At 42.4% G+C, this 13,618-nt stretch overlaps 1 protein-coding gene across 1 annotated transcript; it reads left to right on the plus strand.

Annotated features, from left to right (window-relative positions):
• The first annotated feature begins 931 nt into the window (after window positions 1–931).
• On the plus strand, window positions 932–12,880 carry ivns1abpa (influenza virus NS1A binding protein a). Its single transcript, XM_058638273.1, has 15 exons — window positions 932–1,147; window positions 5,149–5,433; window positions 5,647–5,780; window positions 6,057–6,226; window positions 6,334–6,409; window positions 6,503–6,676; window positions 7,364–7,489; window positions 8,955–9,065; window positions 9,597–9,738; window positions 9,870–10,094; window positions 10,232–10,353; window positions 10,573–10,699; window positions 10,790–10,921; window positions 11,010–11,183; window positions 11,685–12,880. Exons 3-15 carry the CDS (start codon window positions 5,670–5,672, stop codon window positions 11,945–11,947), a joined length of 1,953 nt encoding a protein of 650 aa, XP_058494256.1. The 5' UTR covers window positions 932–1,147; window positions 5,149–5,433; window positions 5,647–5,669; the 3' UTR covers window positions 11,948–12,880.
• Window positions 12,881–13,618: the final 738 nt, after the last annotated feature.

Raw genomic sequence — 13,618 nt, forward strand, 5'->3', positions numbered from 1 at the left:
AAACACCACACTATAAACTAAACTCTAGAACTAAGCCATTCTCCCTCTTGTTTGTGTTTTTTGTGAAGCTGACCACGACAAACACTGCTCTGACAACTTCCAACAGCCACCTCAAAAGCCAAGCAGCAGAACCATCCACTGCCAGTCTTGTATAAAGTACCTAAAGGATACTTGAATAAAAGTACAAGTATCTTACCAGAAAATTACTTTGGTAGAAGTTGAAGTCACTTTATGTATATACAGTATATATATATGTATATATATATATATATATATATATATATATATATATATATATAGTATTTTCTGATATAAAATGTACATTAGTTTTAGGTGAGGAGTTAGGATGGAGTCAGGGTAGCTCAATGGTAGGGTGAATTGTCTTTCAACTGGAAGAAGTCTATATATGTTACACTTAACCCCATGTTGAAGTGTGTGAATGGGTGAATGTAAAGCTGCTCAAGAGTAGAAAAGCTCTGTATAAATACTTTCCATTACCAGCTCTTCTTCTTCTGATTTTATGTGGTAGTAACGAATAACAAAGATAGTTAGAGGAAATGTAGTGGAGTAAAAGTAAAAGTTGCTAGAAATATAAATAAATAACAAAGTAAAGTCAGATACATGATTTTTCAGTAATGAGGTATTTGTACTTTGTGACATTGCAATACTTTCTACTTCCAAGCATATGTGAGTCACCCTTTACAAACTGGACCTACAGTTAAATAAAAGCTTCCGCTTTAAATATTGCCAATTTGTTCCATTTACTTGAAATGATTCACCAAAAGAAAACAGCATTGGATCCTGGATTTCGTCAGTTCCACATCATCCAGAGCAAAGTGTGGGCGTGGTGAAACGGCCCTCCGCTGGTTACGTCACAGGCGGCGTGGCGGTCACGCGGCTGTTCCCAGGGCCGCGCTTCAAAGTCACCACTGAGCTCGCGCGGCCATTCTGTTAGAACGAGGCTGTCATAGTCTGGAGTGGACGTGCTTCTTCTCTCTACGCTGAATCTAAGGAAGGAACACACGCCTGCTTGTTAGCCACAGAGAACCGTGCCTGTAGCCGCGTCGCGTCTTCTCTCTAAGCCGAACCAACCAACACTGAATTCGCATTAAATATGTCTAATATCGTTTGTTGTCAAACGCCTCAGGTAAGATTTTTCATCTCTATTCAACAGTGACATTGTTTTTCCACTGACGCGTATGAACCAAATATGTTTAAAATGAATGAGTAATGTCTTAAACTGCTGTGTTTGCTGGCTCAAACTGGACGGGAACCGCTGGGAAAAAAAATAACGTCTCTTTATTGTCTTAAAGTGGCGCGAGAGGAGGCACACATTCAGTCCGTCACACAAAAATCGCCCTGTAGTTTAGGAAATTCACATTTAACAAAGGGTCTTTCTCTTGTCGGGTTAAACGTCAATGAATATGGCCTTTAAAGTGGATGAATCCGCCCGGTGTGTCTGCCTCATGTCTCTCCCTCATCCCTGGCTCGGTAGCAGCAGCAGGACCAGGTTGCCTCCCTAGGCGGCTAACACGCACTAGCTTTCTATCTTTATGCGGGGGGTTTGTCGCCTGTGTCTGGCTCCACACGACAAATACACACATTTATCTGTACGCGACATATTGTATGTCTGTGAGATTCACTGGTTTCCTGGCCGCCCTCTCTGACTAATTCTCTGACCTACTTTGTGGTGATATATGCTGCACAGACGCTCTAGTGGTAAACCGCCATACATCACATACACCAGAGGAAGAAGGTGGGGGGAGAGGAAGAGGAGGTGACACTGCTTTGCAGAGAACACGAAATGCGAGGTGTCCAACTTTAAGGGGGTTGCTGGGTTGTCAGTGTAGCACCACGGGCACATCCTGCCCTTTATTCACCCTCCATTTGTTGCCATATTGTCATAGTTTATGGGCCGTGATCAGTGTGAGCATAGCATTGACGCCTCACTATTCCATCATTATGGGATTTGCTATATCGATTGTCTAGTAAAAGGAAATTGTCTTTAATAGTCATATTGCTGCTACTGCCGCTTACCTATTTGACGGAGAAGGGAAAAAAAAGTCTTAAGGTAAATCACTTTTTGTGTTTTACATGGATAAGGATGTTCAACACCAACCATCTTGGAATAGAATATAATAGAATAGACAATAGTGTCATTGCAGAACAAAATTGTGGGTGCTACACACAGCAACAGTGCACTAAAAGTAAAATGTAAATAAAAAAGGCAAATTTTAACAACAAACGCATGTTCATTTTAAGTGGTGTATCATGGTGTGGCAATAATCTTTGTTCTGACAATGTTGTCAGTTTATTGTGTGCGTGTGTAGACAGAGAGAGGATTATTATTGACACCTTAATAGCCTTGTTATGATTTGATTGTATTCTGTATTCGAGGTTGAAAATCAGTGGTAATTTTCCACACTGGGAAACTGGGGGAAATGGCGAGCAGTTCCTCTCTTCACCACTGGGGGGCTGTCCAGCAAATACTGATTGTTCAGTGTCACAGACGTGCACTCTTGTGTGCGACTAATCGGATGGAAACATGTGCAACAGAGCAACCGCTGACTCTTTTCTCTTTCACACATTTGTTCTCTCCTCTTTATTCCCTGGTTCATAGATCCACTTAACCAGATCATAAAACCTCAAATTAGTCCCCCATTCCCAGTCTTTTTTTGGCATCCATTTTCCTTTAGATAACAAATTAAAACATAGTTGATGTGTAATTGTGCTTATTTTACTCTGTAGATAATGAATCGAAGCAGCAGCTCTGTATTAAGTATTGTGTAGTAGATAACTGAGGGTTGTAGTGCTAGTTTACCTTGTGTGTTGGGTGGATAAATGGGATAATATAATAGGTTAACCAGTCCCAGTTTTACCCTGTGTTACTCCCTACCACCTGATTGTGGGGGTGGAGGCACCTGTGAAGAATCAGAGTGAGGGGGTGGATGAAAACGCATACAGCACTACAGAAAAGGGGCGGTTCCCACATCACCTCACACATAACACTCATTTATGGTCATAGGTGGAGAAAGCAAAAGCCTAATGTTGTTGATAAATACCCCCACGCGCACACTTCTTTGCTCAGACAGAGTAGAAATAGACACTCTACTTCATTGCTGAAGCAAAACAAACTTTAAAATTTAAAATCTCAACACACAAATGCGGTCTACTCAGAGAGGTACTGACCACCGTCGGGACAAATCTCTATGGGCACTCACACCAGTGGACTTACATCAAGGTTTTTAGGTTTTTGTCAGCCTGTTGGTTTCTGCTTCATGGTATGTAATTCAAGTATTTGGATTAGAATTGCTTACTCTATAAGTAAGCAATTCTATAATATATTATATAATAATATATATATAGTAGGCATACTGCATGATTCACATCTCTTGAGATAAATTCAAATGGTACATGGCAAAAGTGGGTGTTTTCGAATAGTGAATGGTTTATTTTCAAGGCAATACATTTTTCCTGTTGTACAGTGTTTTTTTTTTAGTATTGTTGTCGACAGTAAATGCGGTTTGAATAGGCAAATCTCTTTTTTTACTGATCAATTTCATTCTTACAATTGCTCTGTATTTGCCTGATTTCAGATCCATTGCTCTCTAGATTTGAATGCATTAGCTTCTCTAACCTGTTTGGCTAGTTGCTTGGGAATTTGGGGCTGTGGCAATTTTGTTCTGAAATGTAATAGCTTTTAAAGAAATAACTGTTGCTGTAATTGTGTGACAATGTCTTGTCTTGAATATCTCTCTTGTAAAGCACCTAGCACATGATTATTTTTACAATGTGCAAAAAAGTGGACTTGATTTCTGCTTCAGTCTCATTATCCAGTGTCAGTCTGTCTGGGTAGCTTAAGAATTGTAATGCACATGCAATTCAGTTTGCCTCAGAGACATTATACTCCCCCCCTTTGAGGAAAACAAGTATTTTTAATAAAAAATCTGAATCCATATTAGTGTCGGGATCACCATCTAATAATTTCTTCATATGGCCACAGCCTTCATGTGCTGAAAACTCAAAAAGTAGAGGAATGAATTTATTGAAAATATGCCTGACTAGAAAATTATAAGATGCCTCCTTTTGAGTAGAGGCTTGTAATATTAGTTACAAGGTTTTCAAGCAGCCCCATCATTGAATTCTTCCAGTGATTCACACTTAAGAGTCTGAAAAAGGACAGAAGCTGGAGTGAGAAGTACATTTCACATGTTGCAGTTGGTTATGTCACGTTTTATATCAACTGGAAGCACATACAACGTGGTACTTGTCACATAGTAATTGGATACAATTTCAGACTGGGGCAGCTGCTGTGGTCCGTCTTGTCCTCTCTCCCAATCTGAGATAGAGACGTTGGAAATGCTGTGTAATTTATTGACTGAGCTTGAGATTGCAGACAGAGTAGTGGTGACATGTATTATGATTGTATATGTACAAGTAAGGTTTGTGGATTTTGTTAAAAACATAAAATGTTTTGGCTAGACTAGATTAAAAATGTTGTGGTTTTTTTATGGTCAACCAGAATTTATAGTGCTGTCATGGAGTTGCATAAGACTGACACAGAAGCCAATTGACTGGCAAGTTGCTCCCTCCTGCTTTATCCTTTTAGGTCAGTGCTTGAATGAAAGGCATCCAATAGGGTGGAGCCAGTCACATAACGTGGGGTTGGTGTGGCTGTGCTTCAGAGCGCATGGAGCCACAGCTGAGGGCATGCTAAGGATTTAACTGTCTTGCTTGGCCCGATTTAACAGCAGGTGTGGATTTTAATTCGCTAAGCAAAGGTTTTTTTTCCAAAGGCATGAACTATTGTATTGCTTCTGTTGAAATAAATTGCATGATTCCACTTTTCCTCCCAAACTTAATGAGTATTGTTTGATTGGATGTTCTACAAATGTGTACGCACATGAGGAATATGTACACATTGTGCATGTTTGAAAATGTTGAGCTTGTGAAAAGGACACTGAGAACGTGGAAGAGGAGGGAGGACAGAGTTCTCATCTGCCATTACTTGCACAAGGTTGACTTGATATAACACGTGGTACTGACTCATGCTAGCATTGCTTGAATGCCAAGAACAGGCAGCATCTATTTCAAAATGAGCTGTGTGCCGTTTTTCCATCTAAAAGTGACTTCTTCTTTTTTTTCTAGGTTATAATGTATGACCAACACAGAATAAGTACAACTCTATAGCCAACGGGATCCCGAGGACTTGATTACAGTCGCTTCAAGCCTGATAGTTTGTCCGTGCGGCTGCACCTCCTCTCCCGACCAGGTTCGTGTCGTCAGCTGGCATTTCTTCTGACAGTTTCCCGTCCCTCTCAACGGCTAAAGAAGACTTAGTTTCCCTGGGATCTCAGTCTGCTTTGTCTACCTTTAATTCCTGTTCTACTCTCAGCAGTGGCGCATCCCTGGATTTGCATTATTCTCGATTAGGTAAGGCTGTGACTAATGCATAGTACAGATTATAATGCACAATTCACATCACAGTCGCATCTAATCCTAATCCTTCCACTGGTCACCAATTAATAAAGCCAGCTATTACAGTGTGTGCACAGCTAAAAGCATGTTGGAAAGAATGCAGAAAAGGAATATGTTGGGTGTCATTGCTGTATGTATCATACATATTTTCCAACCATTTCTCTTCAGGAAAGCTATTAAAATTCACCAAGATGATTCCAAACGGTTATTTGATCTTTGAGGATGAAAGTTTCCTGGATTCCACCGTGGCCAAAATGAATGCTCTGAGAAAGAGTGGTCAGTTCTGTGATGTTAGACTGCAGGTACAGTTGCATGCACACATATGCTCATACGCACACTTACACAAAGCCCATTGCACTTTTTTAAGCACTTTTTAAAGTAATTCCTTTGCTTTTTTTAGATGTATGACATGTCAGTGCAAGGTGGATTCCACATTGTGGATTCCACATTGTTCAATTCAAGGGGTGGTGTAAATGTTATAAATGACGACTTCTTTCTTTTAGAACACAGATACTTGCAGTCTTTTTTTCAGTCTTGAACTACACATTTTAAATGTTTTTCTTCATCTCTCTCCACAGGTGTGTGGTCATGAGCTGATGGCACACCGTGCCGTTCTAGCTTGCTGCAGTCCCTACCTGTTTGAGATCTTTAATAGTGATATCGAGTCTCATGGAGTCTCGCATGTCACTTTTGAGGACTTGGACCCAGAGGCTGTGGAGATCTTGCTCAACTATGCCTACACTGCCAAGTGAGAAGCACCTTTGGCCATTGACCTTTTCACCTCATTACTGCGACACTCTTCAACCTTTGAAAATGATTAACAACCACTTCTTCTTTCCTCTTCTTTGTTTTCAGACTAAAGGCAGATGAAGAGCTGGTCAAGGAAGTTTATTCAGCAGCCAGGAGGTTCAAGATGGAGCGGGTCAAACAGGTTTGTAGTTATTAGTGTGTCACTGATGAAATCCGGGACTCCAATCCTGTCTGTAATTTTATTTACTCCCATCATTTTCCACTCACTTCTCAGATTTGTGGCGACTACCTGTTGTCCAAAATGGATTCCCAGGGTGCCATCTCGTTTCGCAACTTTGCCAGCTCAATGGGAGATGCCAGAGTTTTGGCCAAGGTGGACGCCTTCATCCAAGACCATCTACTGGAAGTGTCTGAACAGGAGGATTTCCTCAGACTTCCCCGACTCAAGGTACTTGCTTAAATTTGCACCTATAAGGATTTAAAGGTTTGCATATTTGTACCTTTCTGAATACATTTACCCACCAACAGTGGTATAGATATTTTTGGGTTAGGGTTAGATGCTGAATTTAAAGACTAAAAACTGTACAGCTATTTAATAGTCAGTGTAAAGCTACAATGCAATTGGCTGCTGTTTTTATTTTTTTACTAGGTCTTGGGTTGAATAACAAATACTAGATTAGGCTTTGTATTTTTACCTGTCTGACTTTGAAAATAAGCTTAAAATACTTATGTGCTTCCTTTTTGCTAAAACCAGTTGAGCATGTTGGTACAGTATAGTAAGTCCTAGTGTTGGCGGGTTACATTGCGTAGGTTTTGTTTAACGTAAGAACTAAATCGGGCACTTTACTTATTGGCTGAGGCTTGACAGGTCAGCACAGTGTCCCTTCATCCAGTAATTAATCCATTAATTTAATGTATGCCTTTCATTTTGCAACAATGGTGTGTACATTAGTTGATTTCTAAGCAATACTTATCAGAGGTATAGAGTGACTTGTTATAATGCTTTTAAGGCCCAAATTAAATAATAATACTCTGCATAATAATAAGCTGCAGTATTGGTTCTCTTAGTTGTGCATCTATTTATTCCTGCTGTGCTTGACTCTATCTCTTGTTTCATCCCCTTGTGTGTTTACAGTTAGAAGTAATGCTAGAAGACAACCTGACTCTGCCCAGCAATGGCAAGCTTTACTCAAAGGTGCTCAGTTGGGTGCAGCGTAGCATTTGGGAGAATGGAGACCAACTGGAACGACTGATGGAGGAGGTCAGTACCAGGAAATGTATCTTAACTGGGATTGTCCTCCATTCCTAACCTGCCCCTTCCCTTCTCTATGACTCCTCCTGTTTTTGACGTTAAGAAGTCATTAAGGGGGATGAAATATAAATAGCATGCCCTTGTCATGCTGCTCTGTCAGGATTGTTCTTTTTCCCTCTGATTTGTTGAAGTTTTTGCAGTAAGAAACTCTGTACCCCTGACCCATACTGCAAATTAGAGGTGAGCTGAAAAATAGCTACTGTTTGCTATTGTTTTTTTTTTTTTGTTGTCCACTGTTCTCTTTTGGGTATGTGGTTGGTTTTACATACAACCCTATCTGAGTATTACAGTGCTCCTCTCCTTTGAAACACAAAAACACAGGTTTGACCCTTGATTCTGCTGTCTCACTGCCACTTTGCTATCTGAACAGGTGCGTGTTTGTTGCTCCAGCACTAACAGGCCTTCCTCCCCATTGATTTTTATCTCTCCTATAGGTTTATTTGCAGCAGCAGGAGACCAGACTGAGGAGCCAGGACTGAGCCACGAGGGTAATGAGTCAGAGAAAAGAGAGGGAGGGGAGGAACACTACTGCCTCTCTTTGCAGCCAACATAGTGCTCCCATCTGTCCTTGTCGCACATATACAGATGTATCTCATTTCTGCTTTTCAAAGAAAACATTACAAACCCTTTGCAAACTATTCATCTAATTGAATGTCCATTTGCTGCACTTAACAGTACATGCTTATTCAAGCCTGTCTAACCACCAGTATGTTCAAGAACCACTCAAATTATGCATTACAAAACAACACTGTTCATAATCATGAGGATTTGTTTGGTGGAAATTAGTATATTTCACTAAACGCCTCACATTTGCCTTATTCTTTCTAAAAAATTACCCTCAATACATCAAGTGAGTCACTTCAACCAATTTTCTGAGTAGATAATTTGTAGCTTTTATTGCTTATGGGATGGGATATACCACGGGGTAATAATCGAGCATTAGCTTGATTACTACAGCACAACTGTCTTTAGTCATCTGGAATTGACTGCCTATTGTGGCAATGACCAACTTCTTCAGCTCAAGGACCGGTTTCCAAGCAGCAGAGGTGGAAAGAGGGCAGCGTGCAGCCCCTCCTCCTCTTCATTCTTCACAGAAGAAGAATTTTTCCAGTTGCAGCCTTTCTTCACCAGCTCCCTCCCTCTTTTTTAGATGCAAATTTAAAGGGGAGCCACTGTCAGATGTCTTCTTGACCTCAAACACTTAACCCACTTAATGCAGTGGCAAATGGAGCGTGTGTCTTTTTTTCAAGGATGCTTTGCATTCGAGAGACTGGAGATCCAGGAGACTCTCACCCGCACCCCCCCCTTCCCCCACCCCTCATAGCACTACTCCTCCTTCCCCTCTCTACTGAGGCTCTCAGTGTGTTGCCATGGAGACAGCCACATAGGTGTGTTGTTCCTGTTTGTCTTTCAGGTGCAAACGCTGTACTACTCACCTGACCATAAGCTGGTGGATGGAGGGCTGGTGATTGAGGGGCACAGTGAGGTGTTTGGTAGCGAGGAGGACCACCGTCAGTTTGTGCAGGTACTCAACAGCAGCTCATGCCTGGCTTCTCTTGTAATGAAGTCTTTACCACATTTTGCTTGGCAGTGTGTAGCTCTACTGTTTAGCTCGTGCCTTGCCAAGCATAAAAATTACTATACATTCTGGGCCTGGCTAGTTGAAGATATGGCTCATTTATGACCACGATGTAAAAACTGTCAGATGCCTGCCTGGCTGTGCTGTTGAGTGTATGTTTAAACCACATTTTGATTTAAATAATCTCTAATCAGTTGCGTGTGGGCAGTTGCGTGTATCTGCTTTTTACCCTCCACAGTGTTTTTGACTTAACTGTGTGTTGTTAGTTCTGGTCTGAGGGTGTAGTTTGCAGTGCTGGGTTTGTTGGCTTCAGGTGGATAGAGATTTCAGTACAAACGCATTGTAGGTTCATTATGTTGCGTCAACGTTAGGATCAGCTGGATCAAAGTGTTGGGTTGGTTGTGATTCAAGTGGTGTTGGCCACGGGTGGGCCTGTGGTGCAAGCTTGGCTTCTGTAGCTGCACTGTGCTCTTGCAGAAGAAACCCGTACGTGAGAACACCCAGAGACAGATGAGCTGCAGCTCCTCAGGAAGCCTGTCGCCCACCAACCAAGCATCGAATGCCCCTAAACACACCACCAGGAGAGACTGGAAGTACATCGCCTCAGAGAAGACCACAAGTAAGTGTTTATGAGTTGTTTGTGTCTCATAGATACCTTCAAGAATAGATGAAATGCTCCTTTTTTTTAACTTGCATCCTTCATTCTCAAAACCTTGAGTGACTGTTAACAACTGTGAATCTTTCCTCCAGACAACACCTATCTGTGTCTGGCTGTGCTGGACGGTGTGCTGTGTGTGATCTTCTTGCACAGCCGCAGCACCCCTCAGACCTCTCCCTCTGCCACCCCCTGCCTGATGAAGAGCCTCAGCTTCGAGGCCCAGCCTGAGGAGCTGGAGGAGCAGCCGCTCTCTCCCATGCACTACGCTCGCTCAGGCCTGGGCACCGCAGCCCTGAATGGAAGACTCATCGCAGCAGGTTGGTACTGAAACATGTGAACTGGTAGACTAACATTGTCTGAGCAAGAGCTTTTTTCTTGCTGAACTGTACATAAAACAAATTGGGGGGACTTTTTGCGTCTTTTCTAATCTTGGTGCATCTGTCTGATGTTGCAGGAGGTTACAACAGAGAGGAGTGTCTGAGGACTGTGGAGTGTTATGACCCCAAAGAGGATCGCTGGACCTTCATGGCTCCCATGCGGACTCCAAGGGCTCGATTCCAGATGGCCATACTCATGGTACAGTTCGCATTCATCTTCGTCCCGTACATTTATGGACTCTAAGTGTCTTTTAGTATTGGCCCTGATAATACCTGCATACTCACTGCCTGTTCAAAGTCTTGTTCTTTTTTTTTTTTATTTCTGTTAATCTTGCCATCTCTGCCAAATGGGAATTTAAGGCATTCAAATTTTAATAAGTGTCCGGGTGTTGATGCATTGTCCTTTCACACCTCACAGGGTCAGCTGTACGTTATTGGAGGATCGAATGGGCAGTCTGATGAGCTGAGCTGCGGAGAGACGTACGACCCACATGCTGACGAGTGGGCTCAAATGCCAGAGCTGCGGACCAACCGCTGCAATGCAGGTCGGCCCCTCCTTCCACAAATCCATTCACTTATGATTAGTGAGATATCCTCTTTTCATTACTAAGACTTAGCTGTCTTCTTTGTTAAAGGTGTGTGCTCCTTGAACAACAAACTCTATGTTGTGGGAGGGTCGGACCCCTGTGGGCAGAAGGGCCTGAAGAACTGTGATGCATTTGACCCCATCACCAAAACCTGGTCCAACTGTGCCTCCCTTAACATTCGTACGTGTCCACTAAGTCCCACATGCAATCAGAACTCTACCTAGTGTTGTTGTTCATTAATTTACTCTTCAACAAAACTTGTTTTCAGGGAGGCACCAGGCAGCAGTGTGTGAGTTAGACGGCTTCATGTATGTGATCGGCGGGGCAGAGTCGTGGAACTGCTTGAACACTGTGGAACGCTACAACCCCGAGAACAACACCTGGACCCTGGTTGCCCCCATGAATGTGGCTCGCAGGGGAGCCGGCGTTGCCGTCCATGCAGGTGAGCCCTCTATGAACCATGGATGGTCATTTTTGGAAAGTGTGATGCATTTTCACAGTGACAAAAGACTTCCCAAAGAATATAAACTAGTTAATATCCAAGTTGGAAATGTAAGGTTTTAGGGATCATGTTACTGTTACATCATCAGGTCAGGTTTTATCTCTGGCTGGATAAACTCTGCTCTCAACATCAGCTTTACTCGGTGACAACATCAATCCTCCTCCACTGAGCCTTGTCTAGCAGCTCAGCAGCCATGCACCATTAAATTGGACCTCTGTCCTTGTCCTGGTATACAAGCACTAGCGGGGAAGGGAGTAGATTTGCCCCCTTTAAGCTCATTAGTATTGGATGGTCTCCGGTTTAGCTGGTGGCTAGATGTTATCATCCAGTTAACTGCAGTACTCGCGTCATCAGCCATCACCTGATTTTGTGGTGTTGTGTGTAGATCATAACTTCATAACAAACGTCATAACTGACGCTGACATTCTCCACTCTCTTCAGGCAAACTGTTTGTCATCGGCGGCTTCGACGGCTCTCACGCGCTCCGCTGCGTGGAGATGTACGACCCCGCCCGCAACGAGTGGAAGATGTTGGGCAGCATGACTTCGTCGCGCAGCAATGCAGGTGTGGCCATGCTGGGCGAGACCATCTATGCCGTGGGCGGCTTCGACGGAAACGAGTTCCTCAACACGTTGGAAGTGTACAACACCGAGACCAACGAGTGGAACGACTGTGCCAAGACCCTGTCTCCTCTTTCCGACTGAAGACGCGTGGATGACGAGGGAGGGAGGAGGGAGGGAGAGAAGAAGGGGTTGGAGGGTTTCACAGTGCTTCACCTTTTCCCCAAACTAACAGGCTTAGTGACGTAATCGTGTTTCGTGATGTTCTGTGTGTGTGTGTGAGTGGATATGTGTGGGTGTGGGTGGGGATGGGGTTGGACGTAAGGGTTCTTCAGTGAAGACCTTTCTGCAAGAGGGGAGGGAGGGTTGTTGCCCAGAGCAACATGAAGCCTTTTCATATTGCATACAATTTTCTTTTCTTTTGTGCTGTACATATTTGTTCTTCCTCATTTTTTTTGTCATATGCCAACATTTAATACACATTTAATTTAGTGCTTTTCTTTTTCTCTAAGAGTTGAAAGGTTTGTCACAATTTATCAAGGGGTTTCAGAAAACGATCTCCTCTTTGGAAGGTCATAGTTTAGTGTAGTGGTGATGAAAGTTGAGTTTATTTAACAAGATTTCTGTTTTTGGAAACAAAGCTTTGCTCACACAGTTTTAAAAAGTCAGTGGTTTTGAAGCCTTACAGAGTCATGGCTTTTTTGTGTCATTTGAATCGAGCTGGATTGCTTTTCTGAATCAAAAATAACAATGGCCTTTTTTATATTTTTTTATACACTGCTAATTTACCAATAAAATAAAAGTAGTAGCAAACAGCTTAAGTAAGTCAATGAATCTAACCAGTGCCAGTTTAAGTTAAACGTTTTCATGCATGCACAACCATGCTTCCGCTAACCAAACCTTTGTTATTGTGATTTTTAACTGATGTATTTAGAGATGCAGTTTACTGAAAATCCTTCCCCCCCCCCCGCCCTTGTGTTTTAAAGTGTCAGGCATTGGCAGATTCTTCAGGAAGGAGTGAGCGATAAATTGATCACATTTGTAACATTTCTTAATTAATAAATCATTACAATCTGACTCATGGTGTCAGTCGGCTTTCTTAAGATGTGAAGATGTTATTGCCTGGGCAATTCTAACAAGAGCTTCCATCAGCTGATTTTTGCTGCCTCGTCCCCAGATGGTACTGCTCTTGGGAGTCGAATAGTTCCCGTGTCCTGGTTATTGCCGTCTAACACACTAAGCCAGTTTTTTTTCAGCTCTAAGTGTCTTTTAGGGGAGATTATACTAAGCTGGCTAACAGACCTCAGCAGGAAGAGATGACAACGCTGGACACTCTTGTATCAGGGAAAGCGTTGAAAAGAGGAGCAGATGAGCTTGAGGCATCTGTATAACCTAGGACGTCACTGGCTGCCTGTCGGATCTGGTTAAATCCCTGACCTGTACTCATTCATAAACTGGCCGCCTCTGATAATCTCTCTTGATGCACCTTGACAGTCACAGCACACATGAGAAGCCAAAGTATGATGTGCGACAGAAGGAAGGAAGTGTGCACAAGTGCTTTGCTTCCTTTCTGTCTAAGCATTGGGGTTTTTTGTAGAGGGCAGATATTAAACCAAAAAGTAGTTAAACCAAAAAAAATATCAAGTTAAGAACTTTCATTCTGAAAAATTAATAAAATTCAAATGTATTATGTTGCTAGAATTGACGGGTTAACTAAATGTTTAGTTTTAAAATAAAAACTAAAAACACTGCTGTTGTCATGGACAGGCAGGTTTGGGGAGTAAATCCGTAAAATAACAACCATCATACGTGAGG

The sequence above is a fragment of the Solea solea genome, chromosome 9 (genome assembly GCF_958295425.1).
Source record: "Solea solea chromosome 9, fSolSol10.1, whole genome shotgun sequence".
Classification (NCBI taxonomy): Eukaryota; Metazoa; Chordata; class Actinopteri; order Pleuronectiformes; family Soleidae; genus Solea; species Solea solea.